The sequence below is a fragment of the Monocercomonoides exilis genome (assembly GCF_001643675.1).
Source record: "Monocercomonoides exilis strain PA203 chromosome Unknown scaffold18-1597598, whole genome shotgun sequence".
Classification (NCBI taxonomy): Eukaryota; Preaxostyla; order Oxymonadida; family Polymastigidae; genus Monocercomonoides; species Monocercomonoides exilis.
Window position 1 is genome coordinate 1,440,198 of NW_027150563.1, and position 16,135 is coordinate 1,456,332.

At 35.3% G+C, this 16,135-nt stretch overlaps 5 protein-coding genes across 5 annotated transcripts; 2 read left to right on the top strand and 3 right to left on the bottom strand.

Annotated features, from left to right (window-relative positions):
* Window positions 1-1,607: 1,607 nt before the first annotated feature.
* Window positions 1,608-6,286, top strand: MONOS_1487 (uncharacterized protein). The gene is made up of 4 exons (XM_067867708.1): window positions 1,608-1,678; window positions 1,744-1,908; window positions 1,973-5,449; window positions 5,589-6,286. The coding sequence occupies exons 1-4, from the start codon at window positions 1,625-1,627 to the stop codon at window positions 5,625-5,627; spliced, it is 3,735 nt and encodes a 1,244-aa protein (XP_067728993.1). The 5' UTR covers window positions 1,608-1,624; the 3' UTR covers window positions 5,628-6,286.
* MONOS_1486 (EpsinR-like protein B) lies at window positions 5,855-8,534 on the bottom strand. The gene is made up of 5 exons (XM_067867697.1): window positions 8,491-8,534; window positions 8,231-8,429; window positions 8,014-8,152; window positions 6,698-7,963; window positions 5,855-6,441 (listed from the first exon to the last, which is right to left on the bottom strand). The coding sequence occupies exons 1-5, from the start codon at window positions 8,517-8,519 to the stop codon at window positions 6,368-6,370; spliced, it is 1,707 nt and encodes a 568-aa protein (XP_067728994.1). The 5' UTR covers window positions 8,520-8,534; the 3' UTR covers window positions 5,855-6,367.
* Window positions 8,535-8,662: 128 nt separating this feature from the next.
* MONOS_17472 (putative eukaryotic translation initiation factor 4E) lies at window positions 8,663-9,548 on the top strand. The gene is made up of 2 exons (XM_067870396.1): window positions 8,663-8,829; window positions 8,931-9,548. Exons 1-2 carry the CDS (start codon window positions 8,669-8,671, stop codon window positions 9,328-9,330), a joined length of 561 nt encoding a protein of 186 aa, XP_067728995.1. The 5' UTR covers window positions 8,663-8,668; the 3' UTR covers window positions 9,331-9,548.
* Window positions 9,529-11,023, bottom strand: MONOS_1485 (putative Calponin homology domain). The gene is made up of 7 exons (XM_067867686.1): window positions 10,869-11,023; window positions 10,675-10,785; window positions 10,494-10,606; window positions 10,408-10,432; window positions 10,218-10,358; window positions 9,894-10,027; window positions 9,529-9,796 (listed from the first exon to the last, which is right to left on the bottom strand). The coding sequence occupies exons 1-7, from the start codon at window positions 10,996-10,998 to the stop codon at window positions 9,692-9,694; spliced, it is 759 nt and encodes a 252-aa protein (XP_067728996.1). The 5' UTR covers window positions 10,999-11,023; the 3' UTR covers window positions 9,529-9,691.
* Window positions 11,024-12,761: 1,738 nt separating this feature from the next.
* Window positions 12,762-13,494, bottom strand: MONOS_1484 (uncharacterized protein; the record flags this gene model as incomplete). Its single annotated transcript, XM_067867675.1, has 3 exons — window positions 12,762-13,013; window positions 13,142-13,234; window positions 13,306-13,494. The coding sequence occupies 3 exons, from the start codon at window positions 13,492-13,494 to the stop codon at window positions 12,762-12,764; spliced, it is 534 nt and encodes a 177-aa protein (XP_067728997.1).
* Between the last annotated feature and the right edge of the window lie 2,641 nt (window positions 13,495-16,135).

The window sequence follows — 16,135 nt, forward strand, 5'->3', positions numbered from 1 at the left end:
CATAATTTTATTTATTCCAATAAAGTGCCGAATAAGCAAATTTCCTATCTGTTTAAAAACCATTGCGATATTTTCGAATAACAAGGAACAATCATATTTTAGATGAATCGTCGATAAGCTTACAATTTATTGAAGCGGTTGGATGTAACATATAGAATTCGACAAAATAAAATGAAGAATTGTTTAACTGAACTGAAACATTTGAAAGCATAAACTCTAAATAGAATTTTCACACACTGCTCTGTCCGGCACAAACCATGTAATGTGTTGAAATATCTTTTGTAATCGATTTTAAAGAATCTCAGCTTGAGGTGGTTATTTCAAAGTCATCTTAGACAAATTTTGTTTAACTGAAATGCTTTAATCACACAAAATTTTGAAAACGCCTGCGAAAGAAAGTGCAAATGAAAGCAGATATCACTGAAGCAACAAATTCGCTTTCACAATTTTTAACCAAAAATTGTCATAAAGAAAAAAGATAGGACAAAAAAAAAATGAAATGCAAATCCAAAATGTTAATTATCAATGTTGTCATATTTTTTCCTATTTATATTATTGGGCGAAAATATGAAATAACTGCTCTCTTTATCAAAAAACAACAATGGTTCTTAAAACGAAATGTTCATTTTTGAAGATAGTTTAACCATGAATATTTGATAACTGCAGGATAAGAGAAAAAGAAAGCCAACCAGAACTTTTCAACACTTCGATGAGTGATGCTAATTATTTTGTTGATCAGCAATCAGCTGATGAAAAAAGAGACAGAAATAGTTATTTATTTGATTTTACAAAAAACCAACCAAGAAATTGAGCAAATTGTCAACTTTTGAAATGAAATGAAATCAGAAATATTTATATTCAATAAAAATATGTTTGTTATAGTCACATCTTCACTGAAAAGGAAAGACTTGAAAGAATACTTTTATGATTCTGTTGAGGTTTGATCACACATAAATTAGTTTTTTTTTCTTTTTCTTTCTTTCTTTCTTTCTTTCTTTTTTTTTTTCTTATTTTTTTTTTTTTTGTGAACACATATGCTCTTAAGTGTCATTCTGTGATAATAATATCAAGTCTGCTTAATGTTCAACAATCTGTATATATTAACTCATTTATTGATTTCAAACTATTGCAAATGAAAAAAATCCATTAATAAATAATAAAAACGAAAAATCGTTAAAAAAATAATTCTTAATGAAATGAAAATTGAATTGTTTATATGAATTTTAGTGATTTGCTAAGTCATTTATTTAATATAAGCCTGTGTATTCAAGTTTCGTATTTTGAACATAATTTTTCACTGACTATAAGAATTATCTCAGCTCTCAATGAGCTTCCAGATAAAGGAAAAAGTTTTAATCTCCTTCATATAATATAATTGCTATTCTAATGACTTTTGTTTCACAAATGACATTAATATTCTCTCTTTTCATTATTTGCAACATTTTTTTTATTAATTGTTTTTCATTATTTTTCGATTTTTGGGTTGATAATTCCTTCTCAGATTCGATTTCACAACTATGACAAATTTCCATTCACTTTACAATGAAATTTATTTAATATTTAAAGATGATAATGAGTTTTTTGTTCAGTGCAAAAAATTGATAACCCATTAGAAACATATTAGATGAACAACAATCGTGATGAATTTTATGAAAGAACACTGCAATCTGACAAAACGGTTTATTATTTTTAAGAAGTACTTTTTGTATGTATAAACTTTTATTGATGCAAAATTACTGACAGATGCTTAACGCACTGAAAGAGTTTTCTTCGTTTGTTCTTTCTCATTCTCGAGATTTGCAAAATGAAGTGGAACAAGTGAAAGAAAAGGCTATAGACACAGAGATTCAAGTTGAAGATGCTTTCAATCATTTTCATTTGTTGTCTACACAACGTTTTATTGAGAATGTTTGATAATTATGGACAAAAATTTTTAAACGCATAATTTTAAACTCTTGCTTTTATTATTAAGCGCGTTTATGAAGACATTGACGATGATTTTGAAATGCCCGAATTTGAAGAACAAGATGTCTGTGAAAAGTTTTCAAAAGAAGAAAGAGATTCCATTTTAACAAAACGTTTTGGAAATGTTGCAAGAGTTGGAATTCAAGCCACTGAAATTTCAAAAGTTTTTCTCAACGAAGAAATTATTAGAACTGTCAATTATCAGCCTTCGTCATCATTTTCTCGAGATCGTTCAATGTCTTTGTCAATGGCACCACCCGTTCCACCTGCATCTCAGCCAGACATTCTGCCTCCAATAGATCATTCTGCATCCATTTCTTCATCTCATAATATTGTGACTTCATTTGACTTGAAGCCAAATATTACCCCTCATTCGTCTTCGCTATTTGCATCCTCATCTCATTTTATGCACCGTCCTCTCCCTTATTTAATTGGAAGTGCGTCTTTCTTTGCTGATCCACATGCCGGAATTTTATTGAGTATCGACTGCAATGAGGAGGAGCGGGAGATAGAGCGAGGTGCGCTGAGTGCGTTCGATGTGAATAAGGGGATTCCTGGTAGCGTGTCGAGCGATGGGACGAGTGTGAATGCATCTGGGATGAGGGCACCTGCACCACCACCGCCTCTGATTGTATCTGATGGTAATTTCGAGTCAGAGAAGATGAAGGCAAAGGAAGAAGAAAAAGAAGAAGAAGAGAGCAATGAAGATACAAATAACAGAAACAGAAGCAATGAGGAGGAGAAGAAAAAGGAGGAGGAAAGGAGAAAGGAGGAAAAAGAAAGGGAGAAAGAGAAAGAGAGAGAAAGCATTAGAGAAAAGGAAAAGGAAAAGGAAAAAGATAAAGAAAAAGAGAGAAAAAAAGTATTGGTACAGAGATTGAAAGAGGAAGACGAAGAAGAGCAAAGAGAAGATGCCGAGTTGAGCAAGCGCATTGCAGAAAGGAAAAAGGACATGAAAAAGAAACTAAGTAAAGTCGAAAAGCCAAAGCCGAAAAAGACGAAGATAGTGAAGAAGAAGAAGAAGAAGGCAAAAGTTGGTTCGAAAGAGATAAATGGAGCTGGAAGGCCGAAAGACAAATACACGCTCTTCCTCACAGGAGAAGAAGAGGACAGCGAATATGAATATGAAGAAGTGGAAGTGGAAGTTGAAGGGATAGATTCGATGTCTGATTCTGAAGCGCCTATTTTTGGTGCAGAAAGTCAAAAGAAGAAGAGCAAAAAGGGAAGAGTGGAAAGCGAAGGAGCAGCAGAAGAGGAGCCAGAGGTGCTTGGAGCAGACAGTCACAAAGAAGGAAGAGAAGGAAAAGGAGGGAAAGAAGAGAAGAAAGAGAAGAAAGGCAAAGGAATGCTGGATTCTGCAGATTTGTTGAAGGATCTGGATTTTGGTGAGACTAGAGACAAACAGAAGAAGAAAGAGAAAGAGAAAGAGAAAGACAGAGCTGGAAACAAAGGCAGAGGCGAGGAAGAGAAAGAGGCTTCCTTTTTGACGAACGAAAAAGGGAACAAGGCGATTCCTGGAGGGAAGAATGCAAATGCGAATGCTTTGGACAAAAGCAACGATGAAGAGAGCGAAACGGACGAAGAAATCAAGAAGTGGAAGGCAGACAGGCAGAAGAGGAAAGAAGAGAAGGAGAAGGAAAGGAGGCAGCTGCTTCGAGCAGAAGAAGAGAAAGAGAAGGTGCGCTTGAAGGCAGAAGAAGAGGAAAGGAGGAAAGCGAAGGAGGAAGAGAGAAGAAGAGCAAGGGAACTGGAAAGAGAGGAAGAAGAAAGAGAGAAGAAGAAAATGGAAGGATGGCGAGCTGAAAGCGAGGCGCAAAGGCAGAAGGAGAAGGAAGAAGAAGAAAGGGAGAAGGAGAGAATTAAAGAAAAAGAAGAAAAAGAGAAGAAGAAGAGGGAAGAGAAAGAAAGAAAGCAGAAAGAGAAAGAAGAGAGGAAAAAGAGGGAAAAAGCAGAGAAGGAGCAGAAGCGGAAGATGATGCTGGAGCGGATGAAGGCGGAGGAGAGAGAGAGAGAGAAAGAAGCAGAAAGAGAAGCGAAGCGACTGGAGGCAGAGCGGCAGGAGGAGGAAAGGCTGAAGAGGGAGTTTGAAGAGAAAGAGAGGCTGAAGGAGGTGGAAAGGAGGTGGAAGATGGAGTGTGAGCTGCGGAAGAAGGAGGACGAGGAGGACGCGAGGCGGAGGAGAGAAGAAGAAGAAAGGAACGGGCGGATGAAGGCGAGTGAGAAGGAGGAGAGGGAAAGCGAAGAGGAGAAGAGGAGGATGGCGGCGTGGCTGGAGTTCCGGCAGAAGTCGAAGGCGCAGCGGGAGAGGCAGCAGACGGAGCAGGAAGAGAGATGGCGGAAAGAGCGGATCAAAACAGAGGAGGAGATCAAAATGGAGCGAAGGCTGTGGGAGCAGCAGGAGAGAGAGAGGGAGGAGAGGATGAAGCAGGAGCTGAGGGAGCAGAAGGAAAGAGAAGAGCAGAAGAGGCTGCAGCTGCAGTTGCAGAGAGACAGGATCCGGCTGAGGATTCCGATGAATGCGCCGACGGACGAAGTGGCGCGGATGCGGCAGAAGATGCACGAGAGGGAGGTGATGCTGGAGAAGTACCAGATGCTGAAGGAGAAGAAAGAGGAGCGGAAGAGGAAGAAGAAAGAGGCGTCGTTTCTGGCGATGCTTGAGGCAGACTCAGATAAGAGCTCGTCGGATGACAGCGATGAGAAAGAGAAGAAGGAGAAGAAGGAGAAGAAAAAGGAGAAGAAAGAAAAGAAGAAGGAGAAGGAGAAGAGGAAGAGAGAGAAGAAGGAAAGGAGGAGGGAAATACAGAGACAGTATCTCGAAGCACAGCTTGTGCAGAAGACGAGGGAGATTGAGCAGTCACAGAAGCAATTGATGGCTGCTTCATCTTCTTCATCTTCTTCATTACCAGCATCATCATCTTCTTCTTCTTCTTCTGAGGGAATGTTTGATCGGTCAATTGCAGATTATTTCTCTTCTTCGTCTTCGTCTTCGTCTTCGTCTTCGTCTTCTTCTTCTCTCAGTTCATCCTCACGCCATTTGTCTTCTCCGAAGCATTCACATCTTCTCAGCAGCAGCAGCAGTGGCGGAGGCAGTTCAGAAGGAGCAGATTCATCGTCAGAAGAAGACTTGTTTGCATCCATTTTGTCAGCTGGCACAACCAGCAAAAGATTCAACACTCCCATCCACACACCCACAAAGACGGCTTTTGCTGCAGTTGCTGCAAAGAAACAGGATTCGCATTCGTTTTCATCTTCTTCTTATTCTTCTTCTCTTTCTTTGGATTCAGATCCTCTTTCATCATCATCATCTTCTTCTTCTTCTTCTTCTTCTTCCATTTCTCAATGCAAAACAGATTCTTCTTCACAGAAACAGCAAAAATATCAAGCCAGCTCAGCTCTTTCGAAAGGAGTGACAGCAGCCGAATTAGACGAAGAAAGGCATTTGAATGCAAAGCCGAAGAAGATGGGGAAATTAGTACTGGGAAAAGTATGCAATTTTTGTTTTCTTAATAATTTTCAATTAAAAATTTGTGTTTTTATATATTTTTTGTTTTTTGATAATGTTTCAATTTTTAATGATTTTTCTATTAATTTTTTGAACTTTTATTGAATTTTCTATTTCACAGCCGAAAAAAGCCAATTTGTTTGAAGATCTGTTTGAGTGATTGGCAAATCAGCAGAAATTTTCAGCACTTTCGCTATCTGCATGAAATTCCACTATTTATTCAGTTTCCACCTTTTTGTCGATGAAGATTCTCATAAGGAACAAAAATAGCTGTAAAATGATAAAAATGAATGGAGAATTCAGAATCATATTTATGAAATCAATTGTTGATGGAAATTGCATGTATTTTTTAAAAGAGAAACAAAGTTATTCTTCTTATTCTTATTCTTTTTGTTGTTGTTGTTTTGTAATGTGTGTTATTTGCCTTAGTTGTTTGTATTTCAATTGTTTTTATTTTTATTTATGTAAAAATGCTTATGTTTTTGATTTTTTAAGAGTTTTCATGTCTGCTTCAAATAATAATTCAGAATAATCTTCTTTCTGTGAAACATTTTATTTATCAATATTTAAGTCAATCCAGTTGTGAAAATATGAAGGAAAACTTTCATTTTGAGATTATCAAAGAGAAAACGGGAATTTTTATTCTAATTGGATGAAATACGTTTCATTTTCTTTTGATTTTTGAATGCTTTTCTTCTTTCTTTTACAAAATTAACAAAATCAATCGCAATTTTTCTTCGCAGTATTTATTGTGGTATCGAAAACATTACCAAATAAAAGAAAGAAAGAACAAATAACATAAACAATAACACAATTTTTATAATCAATTTATTTTCTTATTTATTTTATAATAAATCTTTTTCTATTAATATCATACGCGTCTTTCATAGAGCTGTTCTATTAATGCCATCCTGGAGGTATTTGATTGGAAGAGGGTTGCACGGGATATGGATAACCTGAGGCAGAAGGATACACTGAAATAATTATTGTTATCATAATCATCATTATCATAGTCATGATATGAGAGAGAAAAGATAATAATGTTATTTCATCAACACATATATAAGAAAAATGAATTATAGGAAAAAAAAGTGCTTTCCTTTTCAAAATGATTTGCAAAAAATATATGGTATTAAATTGAGTAAATCTCTTTCTCTCTCTTTCTCTCTTTCTCCTAATTCATTCATATTCATTTTCATTCATTCGCCACACACACTCTCGCTCACACACCTGAAGGAGGAGCCCCCATATATGTGTTTGCAGGCGACGAAGTCAAAGACACAGCCAAAAACGATCCTTTTTTCTTTTCAGGCGCTTTTTTCTTTTTGTCGTCGAGAGAGTCCAAATCAACAAGAGAAGACAAGAAATCGTCTGAGGAAGACGAAGGCGAATGTGAAATTGCTGTGCCTGAAGAAGAAGATGACGATGATGAAATTGTTTGATGTGCAGAAGTAGAAGAGGAAGAAGAAGAAGAAGCAAGTTGCTCCTGAAAGATCGCAAATACATCGTTTGTCGATTCTTTTGATTGAATAAACACATTTTGTGCTTGTTTGGGGGCAGAAGGAGAAGAAGCGAATGAAGAAGAAGAAGAAGAAGAAGAAGCCATTGAAGCAGAAGCAGCTTGAGCAGCTAGTTGAGTTTGTTGAGTTTGTTGAGTGGGTGGGAAGAAAGGATAACCCGGTGGAACACTCTGAGAAGAAGGCAATGCAGAAGAAGATGCAACAGAAGGTGAGGCAGAAGGCGTTTGAGCAAAGAAAGGCACAGCAGCAGTTGTCGATGCAGGGGCAAAGAAGGAAGGAGCCGTTGCCTGTGCACCGCTGGCATTGGGCACAGCAACAACAGGCGCAGATGTCATTGGCCCAAAAGCGAAGGGATCTTCTTGCTGAGCAGCACCAGCTGAAGGTGTGGGAGAAGGAGCGTGGTTTTTGCCATTGGAACTGGCTGCTTTGCTGCTTCGAGATGCTTCGCTTGCTATTCTCTTGTGTCTTTTCTGGAATGCTTCGTAGGAGTTCTCGTAGGTGATGGCTGTGTCTTCAGGCGGAGGGGCCAATGTCTCTGAACGGGGCTCAGTGCGAGTCTTTGATGGCTGGCCATATTCCTTTGCTCGAGAAGAGGATGGGGTTGTGGATGTGGAAGGTGAAAGGATCGGCGATGGAAGAGGAGACAGAGTTTGAGTTGGTGATGGAGAAGGAGAGGGGGAAGATGATGGCGAAGCCGAAGATCTCATATGTCTGTCTTTGTTGCTCCTCGATTTATTAACTCTGGAGTCGTGTGTTATGTCATACCTATCTGGATCGTCCTGCCCCCGAGAACTGCTTTTGGAAGGAGGTGTATAATAATCGTGAGAAACAGGGCGATATCTCTCCTCATACATATCTCTTGGAGCAGATTGTGCAGTTTGAAATCGTTCCCTTATTCGTCTCGATTCCTCTCTCATTTCGTTAACCATATCCTCGCTTTCCAATATTTCAACAAGAGATTTGGCTTTTGTTCGAACTGGAAAAAAAATGATTCAAAATAATAAAAATAAGCAAATACTATCAAACTTGTTGCACCTCTATCAGTTTGCGTTTCATCTACATAATCAAAATATTGCAGATTTTTCAAGCGAAACTTGTTGGAGCTTATCTCTTCCACACAGCGTTTATTCCCCATTCTAATCAATGCCTCGATAAGTCCTAGCGTCTTCAAATGTGATTAATATATGTGAATATGTGAACAAATATGTTTTAATATTTTTACAATCTCTGAGGCGAGACTAACCTTTATAACAATTTTCCAATCTTTAGGTTTCTGGTCCAACCTTTCCCAAGTCTTTGACATAATTGTCTCATAATTATGATAATCATATGTGGCATCCGCTATTTGATGGAGAATTTCGGAATCAGCAATTGAAAGATCATTTGATGTTGCTTCTTTCACTTTTCTTTCCCATTCAGATCCAAAAACAGGTAAATTTTTTCTGTTTTAAAATAACATGAGCAATTTCAAAGTTATATTTCCCAAAGCAAACAATAACATACATCCCTTTGGCAATTGAAGATAAGGCCATTTTTAAAGGATCACTGGAAGCATAATTAATAAAAAGAGACTATTTATAATAATTAGATAAATATCAAACCAGATTAATAATTATAAAAAACATTGTTTCTTGTGATATCAAAAATGAATCTCGATCAAAGTCGATCAAAAAATAATAAAATGTCATCAATACAAGAAAAAACTCATCCACTTCGTTATCAATGGACATTATTTTATAGACCATCATCATTTAAAAGGGGTTCTTCGTCTACATCAAAGGATGAATGGGATGCGTCATGCCGGGAGATATGTACTGTTGAAACCGTTGAACAGTATTGGAAGTTTGATATTGTTTTGATATTGTTGAAATGCTCAAATATCGTTTTTATGCTTTCTTAATTGAATAACATAATGTTTTTTAAACGAAATACCATTTTCTAAGGATGTGTCACAACATTCCCAAACCTTCAATGCTTCCGGTGAGATCGACTTACTTTATTTTTAAAAAAGGCATCCAACCTGCATGGGAAGATCCAATGAATCAAGGGGGTGGACAAATTAATATTAAATGCCCGAAAGATAGCTTATCTTCAGAAAGTGAAATAATTTTTTTTGACCTGATGCTTTTGATAATTGGAAATCAATTGGATTTAACTGATTCAATTTGCGGCGTAAGCTTCAGCAAAGCAAAAGATCTTGTTGAAGTGTGGACAAAGAGGAATACAAAGAACGATGATTTAAAAAGTTCTATTTTGTTATATTTGAATGATATGCTTCAGCTTCGTGGATTGCATCGTTTAGACTTTGCTTCTGTAACGGTAACTGTAAGAAGAATGAGATGAATGAATTATGTTATATGTTATGTTCATCATTGTTTTAATAGCGGGAAAAAAGACCACCATTTTCTAATGTTAGTGAATCCTTTCTCTCTTCAAATCTTCCAATATGTTGTAATATTCGTCGAAAATATGTTTTTGAAAGTTGAGTTTAGAAAATTAAAATTTTTGAACTTTTTTTGTTTTTAAAAATATTTCACAAAATTCCATTCGCTATGACTCTTTATTTGTTGGTATTCTTATTCTTGAAAAAAAAATGAAAAAAAAAGTACAAAAATTATAAGAAACAGAAGAAAGTATATCCTTGAAATGAATATTTAATAAAAATTTTAAAATCCTATTGCAACAAAACACAAATGCAATTGCACTACGGAGTAAGATCGACTTGCTGAAGTTTAGCAGTTAGTTGCTGAATACGAGCATCTTTTAATCGAATGTTTTGTTCCAGCCTTCGTGTTTTTGTTTCGAGAATCTAAAAAATTAAACGATCCAGATTACGCAAATAACATCAAACGTATATATCGTTTTTGAGAACCAGAGTAAAGATATCATTAAAAAACTGTCAAAACCTCAATTGTTTCCTTTAATTCTTGAATTGTTTGGTCTTTTTCTGCAATCATATGTTCAGCCATTCTCAGATATGCCTCATCAACAGCTGGAGCTGCTTTTTGCTGCGACGTTGCTGGCTGAAGTCGATCTCTCACTGAAATCCGCCAATTCAAATATTTTTGTTCGAAAAATAAAAATAAAAATAAATAAATTGGAAACAATAGCTAGAATTTAAAAAAAAAATAAAAAATTTTAATAATAAGAAAAAATAAAATAAAATATCACTAGATTCTAGATTCTTGAAAAGAAAAGCAATTACAAAAGTATCTGATTATTTTTCATGCCTTCTTCTTTTACTGGAGCAGTTAGCGCTTGCTTTGATGAAATGGATTCTTCTTTTTCCTCTATTTGCTCTGTTTGCTCAGGAGAACCCTCAATGTTTGTTCCTCTGAAAGCTTTGTGACTTGTTTGAGGCGATCCGTTTGCTGAAACAAAATTTGATAAATGTATTTTAAAAAGGAAATCATAACAAACAATGTGATTCTCGATGTTGATCAATCTGAGAAAATAATCAATAAATAGAACAGCATTCCAGATATTAAAATAGAACGAATTTATACTTTTTGTTTTAATTCAAAAAGAGCCCATTCAATTGCCCCAACTTTACATAAGGCGATGTTTTCAATATCTTCCATTGAAAACGTAAAGCCGAAGTGTTTTTTGAGAACTTTCGCTGAATAAATGATAATCGTTTATAAAAATACAAATGCTATCATAACAAAAAAATAGATTTTTGCAAACTATTCAGAGTTTTCCAGTTGTCGATTTTTTTCGATGTTGAATTTGCAGCGGGATAATTGTGCAGCTCAACGTATTTCGGATAAAAATGAGCAATTACTTCTGCCATCATTACTTCAATAAATCCATTTTAAAGTCAAAAATAAATAAAGTTAACCGTATTTAATTAAAAAAATTTTAATTAAAGTTTTGCAAACAGCAATCGCTGAAATCCCGTGCAATATTTCGCTTTATTCTTGAGAGCTCCACTTGGTCAACCCAATCGTATATTATTGAAAGAGTGTCTGGATCTAAATTATATTTTGTTGGAAGTGATTGAGAAGCCATTTGAAAAGTTTGTATAACTAATAATGGCAGAAGATCAATTATTGTTTTTAAACATTTTTTTGATCATTTTATGTAATGTTTATGTTGAATATAAACATCAGCATCACCTTAGAAAATGTGAGTCCATATCAGTCAGTGCCCAGCACTGGTTTTTTTTTTTTTTTTTTATTTTTATTTTTTTTTTGTTTTTTTTTTCTTAAAAAACAAACTATTATTTAAATTATGATCAGAAAAGGATAATATACTTTTCAATAATTTAAAATATTCATAACAAAAAATTCCTTCCAATTTACAATAAATAAACCATGATTTATTATTTATTTATTTATTTGCTATTTCACATTTTGACAGAAGTCATATCATTCTATGCAAATTAACATCAAGATTTTCCAATTCATTTTTTAATGTTTAAGAAGTTTTATTTTCAGTGTCTCATCTTCATTATTATTATTATTTTAAAATCTTTTAACCTAAGTGATTTTTCATGTTCAACAAGTTTTTACTTCGAAAGACATAATTATCATGATTTAATCATTTCTTTTGTGTAATTCTCAAAAAACAATTTGTTCGTTTTTTTATTAATAACTGATTATCTCTTCAACACAAAAAAATCATCCGATATGCTATTCGGTAAAAAATTGACGAGAATATTATTATCCAAGAATATAATCAAAAGCTCTTTTTTTTATGTAAATGTTAAAAAACTAATTTCAATTTGAAAACAAAGTTTATTACAATTAAAACCTCCTAAATATTTTATTTGATTTTTCATTTAACTGTTTCTTTGATCCTTTCTGATAGTTTTTCGAAGGACATATGAAAAGTTAGTGAGCATAACAACGATTCGCATTGACTTTTTGATTTTCTTTATCCCTTTTTTTTTTTTAATTTTTATTTGGCTTTATCTTTATCTTTTTCTATTTTTTCTTTCTCTTCTTATTCTTCTTCTTCTTCTTCTCTTCCATCTCTTCCACTAGCCAGAATCTCTTTTTAAACACGTAGCCCAAACTATTGCACCTTCCACCGGCACACCTCCTTCACTGGTCCACACTCCGACTCTGTCTCCCTGAACGGCTGCTGTCCTCTCAACATTTCCAGCTGAATCCCAACAGTGAACGAAACAGACTTCTCTGTCTCATTTGCATTGAACTATGCCTTCTCATCCACCCAGTTTCCCCTCCTCTCTTCCTCCTCCACAGCCTCTCCAATCTCAATTCCAATCTCAGCCCTGCTTTCCCTTCCTCACGGTTGCACTGCCACATCCTCCTCCACCACCCTGCTCCCCTTCCAAATCTTCGCAAAGAATCCGCCCCTATTCTTTGAAGTCCTGCATCTCTGTATGGTTCGATTTACAAGTCTGCTTCTTTAACACTGCGCCCTCTAGCTCAAAGAGATCTCGCTGAGAGTCGTGTTCACATTCGTGAAGTTCCATTCCTGTATCTCAAACATCCCCCACCCTTCGTTCCTCCTTTCCTTCACCTTCTTCCCCTTCTTCGCCACATACAACAGTTCTTCCACTGCTGCATCCTCCTCCTCCAGAAACACAAACACAGCAACCTCAAATTTCAACTACTGACACTGCACCTTCTGTCTCCTCCTTTGCACGGTCAACGATCTTCAGCAGCCTAATTTGTAGAACCCACTTCCCATCAAAGCTTAAATGATCCTCCTCCTCTTCCACCAACCCTGCTGCAATATTCATTTAAGCCAGCATTTCCAACATGCCACCAAACTTCGTTGGTTCCATAAATCGCTCCCCTTCTCTACTGCCCCCCCCCCCCCCCCCCCCCCCCCCCCCTCACTACAATCATCGTCTGCTGCCTGTCCTCGACTTCCGAATTTGAAGCCCCATGCTCAAACGTCGAATGCGGTGCGCCTGAGCTTCCGAACCCAGGATACAATTTTCCCTCTGTATGCGATACATACACCACCACTAGCTGCCGCTCCATCAGATACACTAGCAAGTTCACCACAACACCTACCACCGACTTTCCTGCTCTCCTGCACACCTTCCTCTGAACTTCTATTCACCCAACACGCCAGACATTCCTCCCACCCCACTATCTCAATCCCGTCCAGTTGCAATCTCGGTCCATCCTCAAAGGCATCCAGTTCCGTCATTTACCGCAATGCCAAGTTAAACCTTAAACACGCCTGCAATCTTCTCCCACTCAATGTCGTGTTTGATCTCATCTTCCAAGGCACCACCACCTCGTGCGTTTAGCTCTTCAACACCCTATGCAGTGGCATTGTCAATAGCCACCCATCCCTTGATTCAGCCCTGATGTATTCACTGCTCCATCCCACCGTGAACAGGAAAATAATCCTCACAAACCCCTGCATCTCAAACCATCTGCTATCTCCTTGCGGATCGCAGATTTCAATTGCTGGCTTTTCATGTTCTAGAGGAGCGTGAACATAAGGCACACAAACGCAAACTCCGCCATTGCTCAGTGCTCCATATGTATCAGCTGCTTGACATCCTGCTCCTATCATTTTCCTTTTTCTGCCATGCACTTCTCCAGCAACAGCTCATCCTGTATCACTTTGATCTCTTCCACAATCGTGTTCTGCAGCATCAACGACGCCCTCTCTCATTCAACAGCAAGAATTTCCATGCACAGCTCTTGAAGTATGATGCTCCCGACTCATGCCTGATCTCTTCAGAATCTCGATTAGCACGAACTTGCAACATCTGAGCTCATTCCATTGTATGTGTGTATTCAGAAGCGTATCTTCAGAAAAATGAATTATCATTTGCCAAGTAAGCTTTGATGATCGAAAAGCATAAGAAAATTCTTATAAGAAAAAGAAACAGTCATTTCAGATTTCAAACTATAATTGCAAATTTTGGAAAAAATAAAGAACTTTGAAATGCATAACTGATGATAAAATAGTGCAAACTTTTTTTGAAAAATGCTTTATTGACTCGAACTGAGTCAGCAACAGGCAGTTACGTGAGTGCCTTGGTATTTATTCCACAAAAAATGATCACGACACAACCCATTGTTCATATTAAAATAAAAAATGTACATTTAAAAAAAGAAAAATATAAAAAAACCTTTCAATAATGAAAGATGAATTACAAAAAAATATCAATTGCTCTTTGCATGTCTTGTTTTTCCATTTATACATATATATTTTTATAAGTGAATGGAATTTTTATTTGTCACGTCACGTCACTCCAAAAATGTTCTCGTCAGAAGGAATGTGATCCAGATGTTGAGTTGAATTATTCTTTATTTCATTTTTAAAATGCAATCTTCTTTGTCTATTTATGAAAACACACATAGATATATTTATTTGCAAGTCATGCATTTATTTCCACTATTACAAGTGTTTATCATTGTGGACACTTTCAATAACTGTGGACAGTGGCATTATCTCAATAACTGTTGATCGTCTGTTTTTGACAATTAACCTAATTATTCCCTCAATGAATATGAACTTATAAGACATACAGAAATGAAACAACATTTTCTGAAAATTAAAAATGTTTTTTTCTAAATTCTGCAGAGAAAGTTGTTTCATTTCTGTATGTCTTATAAGTTCATATTCATTGAGGGAATAATTAGGTTAATTGTCAAAAACAGACGATCAACAGTTATTGAGATAATGCCACTGTCCACAGTTATTGAAAGTGTCCACAATGATAAACACTTGTTATAATGGAAATGAATTTTCATTCCTTATTAATTATTGTTCAGAAAAAGAGCATGCGAAATAAATTTGAAAAAAAAAGACAATTTGTTTTAATAAAGGTTCCATTTTCATTTTACGTGTTTATAAAAAATAATAATTTTGTATTTGGGCTCAAAAGCCTTGAATTATAAATGTTTTTTTTTATTTATTCAAAAAAAAAAAAAAAATAAATAAAATAAAAAAAAAATAAAAGAATTTTATTTTTAAATATGGGGGAAAATACGATCTTTCAAGCGTTTTTTGCACAAGGCATAGAAAAATTGCTTCACTCTTAACTTTATTTTTCTTTATTAGATTTCAAAATAAATTTGATTTCCATATACAAAAACAGATGTCATTGAAATCAAAACAAAAAGTATTATGATATTTGATGAATGTTAAAAAATGAGCCCATTTTCATTGTGTTTTTTGATTTTAAGAAGTCAATGAAAAGTGCATATATTTTCAATGAAAATGCTTGAAGCAAAATATTTTGCACCATATCTTCTCAACGAACAGGAACAATAAAAAATGCAAACATCAAACTTTTCATATGTTATATTAGAAAATGAATTTCCTTCAAAGATGCTTTTCATAAAAATCATCTCGCTTAATTCCATTATGAATGTCTAGTTGTAGCTGTCTCATTCCACCACGCAAAATAATATTACCTGCTCTGCAGAAAGTATTTATTCACCAACATCAATTTTTAACAAGGAATATTTTTGTTCTTTCAAACGAAATGATAGGAATGTCCATTATAACAAACCAACAAAGATTTATCGTTTTTTCTTTCTTTCTTTGTTATTCCTTCTCAAAAATGCAAATGCAAAAAGACCTGGTTTAACCACTTATATTATCATCGTTGCTTTGAGCTTTTGTTTTGCTCCAATTTATTCCATCCAAAAAATATTCAAATTCAAATCAAATGACGAATTTTCGTTTTTTTCTGGCTGCGATGTATTTTCAAAAATGCGGGAAACGGATAACACAAAAAAGTTCACTGGTGCGCAAATGTTGTTTCATTTTAATTCTTGATTATTGATATTTTTTCTTTCTTTCTTTCTTTTCTTTTTTTGATGACTTGTTTTCTGAACTGGAGCATTGCAATGAAAGTGAACAGAGAAAGAAAATCGAAAAAATGAATGAAATAATTAATGAAATGGATGAAGAAGAATTCAATTCCATTTTCACAATGGTGCTGTTCAATGAAATGGACAAAATGATTGAAGAAAGGAAGCTTTCCATGAAAAATGCAATCTTGTTGTTGAAGATCGTTGGATATTGCAAAGTTATAAAAAGCATATGGAGTCTGAATTTAAAAAAAAATTTGTTGTGCAAAAGATTTGAGAAGATGATAATTGAAGAAAAAAAGAAAAAAGAAGAGAAGAATGAAAAGCTTTGGGTTGATCTTTGTGAATGTTATCTTATGCTCTTTGAAAACATTTCAAAAGAA